Source organism: Etheostoma cragini, chromosome 7 (assembly GCF_013103735.1).
Source record: "Etheostoma cragini isolate CJK2018 chromosome 7, CSU_Ecrag_1.0, whole genome shotgun sequence".
Taxonomy (NCBI): Eukaryota; Metazoa; Chordata; class Actinopteri; order Perciformes; family Percidae; genus Etheostoma; species Etheostoma cragini.
The window spans coordinates 3346284-3349650 of NC_048413.1; the positions used below are offsets into that span (position 1 = coordinate 3346284).

The 3367-nt window shown below is 39.4% G+C and overlaps 1 protein-coding gene across 2 annotated transcripts in view; it reads left to right on the plus strand.

Moving 5' to 3' along the window:
- Positions 1-3367, plus strand: part of ptpn22 (protein tyrosine phosphatase non-receptor type 22) — a 24772-nt gene extending 21405 nt beyond the window's left edge. For both annotated transcript variants that reach the window (XM_034875739.1, XM_034875741.1), the window contains exons 21-27: positions 15-148; positions 330-357; positions 1492-1554; positions 2236-2345; positions 2444-2474; positions 2566-2649; positions 3282-3367. In XM_034875739.1, the coding sequence (XP_034731630.1) occupies positions 15-148; positions 330-357; positions 1492-1554; positions 2236-2345; positions 2444-2474; positions 2566-2649; positions 3282-3343 (512 nt within the window). In that variant the 3' untranslated portion in view covers positions 3344-3367. The remainder of the gene's footprint in view (positions 1-14; positions 149-329; positions 358-1491; positions 1555-2235; positions 2346-2443; positions 2475-2565; positions 2650-3281) is intronic.

The following is a 3367-nucleotide window of genomic DNA, read 5'->3' on the forward strand; positions in this document are numbered from 1 at the left end:
CCCCCCCACCACAGTTCAGGAGAAAGGCGCCCCCTGCCCGCAGCCATCGGCACGGACACAGCACTTTCCGAGGGTAGGCTTCTCATCTGAGTGGGACGGCACCGCTCAGCCAAAGAATTTCCTCGACGTTGTCATGATCAGGAGCAAGGTAAGAAATTATGACATTATGATAAGTCATAAAACTGTTGTTGCAGTGTTGTCAGCGCACACAAACAAGTGACACTGACTGACTCATTTTCCTCAGTGCTTTTCCACTCAGTGATTAACTTGATAAGATTCCATTTTAAAGGCAATTAACGTTTTTTCTTTCAAATGCCCCCCCCCCCAAGAGCGTTCGAGCTAAAAGTTCCAGACCAGGTAAGCAAATTTACTCTAACTTACTCTTTTGCTTTCATTCTACTCAACCTGGCAGTTAAAGGATAGGGGCTAGCAATATTCTATATTTCTCATATACATATATGATTTTGGTCCATATCTTAATAGTTTCCCCAGCCGGTCTGTGACTGAAGATTAGAGTCAGGAATACAAGCTTTCGTTTAAAGTAGTAGTGTGAGGAACTTTGACGTGTGTCGTTTTCCATCTGATGATCATTTTAGACCATTTTAGACCACAGCGCTCATGTCTATATCAGTGCAACAATGTGCCTCAATTTGTTTTTTTTTAATATTTTTTAGACAACATTGGAGGTCTGTCGTACAGAGGAGTCAGTTCTATCAAGCGTTGGCTGACATATAATGTATCAATACATATTTTTTGTTATTTCCTGGGATTTTATGACAGCGCTTTCATGGAACAGTTTAGGTCATAGGCATAATACTTTGTGGATGATTGTAATCCAACTGTTTATCCCATTTGCAAGGTTGCATTGTGTTTTGTTGAGTACATACATACCAGTGGTGAGATGTGGGATTGAGTACATTTACTCAAGTTTTAAGTAAAGTACAAGTACCTCACATTTGTGCTTTTTCTTTTCATGCCCTTTTCTACCTTTACTCCGCTACGTTTCGCAGAGAAATATTGGATTTTTTACTCCATTGCATTCATCTGACAACTTTAGTTATAGCTACTTTATAAATGAAGATTTTTGCAAACAAAGCACATGACAGTTTACACATTACATGAAATCAGATGTTTTATGAAATGAAGAGACCATTAAACACTTAGTGGATTGGGGTTTAGATCGTCTCCAGTTTCTAAAATGTGAGGGTTTTTCTTCATTGGGTACTTTTATTTTTAATACTTTAAGTACATTTTCCTGATGGTACTTACATACTTTTACTTAAGTTGCATTTTCAACCCAGGACTTTTTACTTGTAACAGAGTATTTTTACAGAAGGGTGTTTGCAATTTTACTTAAGTAAAGGACCTGAATACATCTACCACTGGTACATACTGTACAACAGCATGCAGGTTCAAGTTAGTGTTGGGAAGTACCTTCTGTTCTGTGTGAGGGGTACTGGTGGTTTACTCATCATTGTGTTTCTACTGCAGAGCCCCTTACTGCAGTTCGGCAGCTTGCTTCACTTCCTGTGGTCGTGGCTGGAGGAGGAAGTGGTGAGTGTGTTTAGACATTAGAGGGGCTGTACACTACACAGTAGCCTCTGTCACACACACACACCGGTAGTATGAGACACGTTTACCCATATAAATAAAAACGTAAAAGAATCACTTAAAAAGTGTCCAACAGCAAACACCACACATCTCGGGCCGCAGTGATCCCTAATAAGAGTCTAGTAAAACAGGTAATAATTGTATATAGCATAGTGGTCCAGGCAAAGTAGCGTTTGTGAAAGAATTAGTCTGCTGAAAGAAATGTTGCTACCTCGTCATTTTCAGGTTAGAGGCCAGTCTAAAAGCAGCATTGCCATCACCCATTGGCCGTAGGATGATTGGATGATGTGTTTATCATACACATGGAGGGTGTTACTGCCTATGCGAATTAGGATATACCGCATTCAATAAATGCTCATTGGCTCATGTGCATATTCAAATTCAGTTCAAAAGAAACTTGTAATAGAAAAAAAGTTACTTCTCAGGATTTCTTAGGACTTTTAGTATGTTGTTCTTTTACAATTAGTTATATTTTTGGCTCCAAAATAAGTCACTTTGCCTGTACTATAAGCCAAAGGCGTAACTTTGGGTTCAACATTCAAAATTTTCTGCATTAATTTATGCTGCAAAAGCAGTTTTAGATATTAATTATTTTCATTTCCTATCTGTTTCTGTTTTTATCAGAACAAGTAGGGCAGCATGCGGCGAACCACAGGCTCTCCACCAACACGAACACCGAGACATCAGCAGTCAAATCAGACAAAAGCAACGACAAGGGCATGTTGCGAACAAAGGTAACACAAAAGCCACACACAACTTTAACCAACGTTAAAAAGGAAGATTAAAAAAAAAGGTAGCCAACCAAATCTATGTTTCTGTTTCTTTTGTCCAGAGTCTGAAGTTCTTTAGACACAAGCAAAAACGTGAGTGATGCTCATTTACATTTTAGATCATTAAATTTGCTGATGTTTAATAGAAAAGTAACACTAACTTGTTAAAAAACTGTATTTTTAGCCAAAACTGCCCCTCCACCGCCTCCCACTAAACCTGAAACACCACCCACATCTAATGGTGCCTCATCATCCGTGTTCAGATTTGGTAAGCCTGCATCTACATCTACATGACATTCATATTACACAACGTTACATGAAATACTGTACACCTATCATCTGCACATTGTATAGATCCTGAACTTTTGCACATCCCTCCAGATTTTGCACCCACTGCACTAATCCATACATCCTCTTTTTTCTTTCTTAATGTTAAACAGTTAAATGTAAATATTTGTTTCTGTATTTATTGTTTGGATATTTCATATTAAAGGTGCAGTAGGTGGGACTTTAAAAAATAACTTGCTGAAACTGACCCATGCTCCAGTAGAACTACATGAAGCAGGTCATTTAATCCAGCTCCTCTGGCACCACCTACAGCCTGTAGTGCTCCCGGTTTACATGTGCTCTATCATGCACAACGCTCCCATGTAGGGGGAGGGGGTTAGAAGATCATTTTGGGCTTTAGTGGGGGCAAGGCTGAGAAGTTGTCAATGCCCAAATTTTGTGGCTAAGTCCTGGATCTTCACAATCCTACCTACAGCACCTTTAATGTTAAATATGCTTATGTATGCACCAACAAACACGGCAAATTCCTTGAAAGTGTTACTTACTTGGCCCCAAAAAATCCCTTTTTGATTCTGATTGTGATTTTTATGACACCATCTTCGTCTTCCACAGGATTTGGGAACCGTTTCGGAAAGCCAAAAGGGCCCAGGAGTTACCCAGAGACCTGGGTTTGATATTAAGAGAGTCACCGCTCTCTA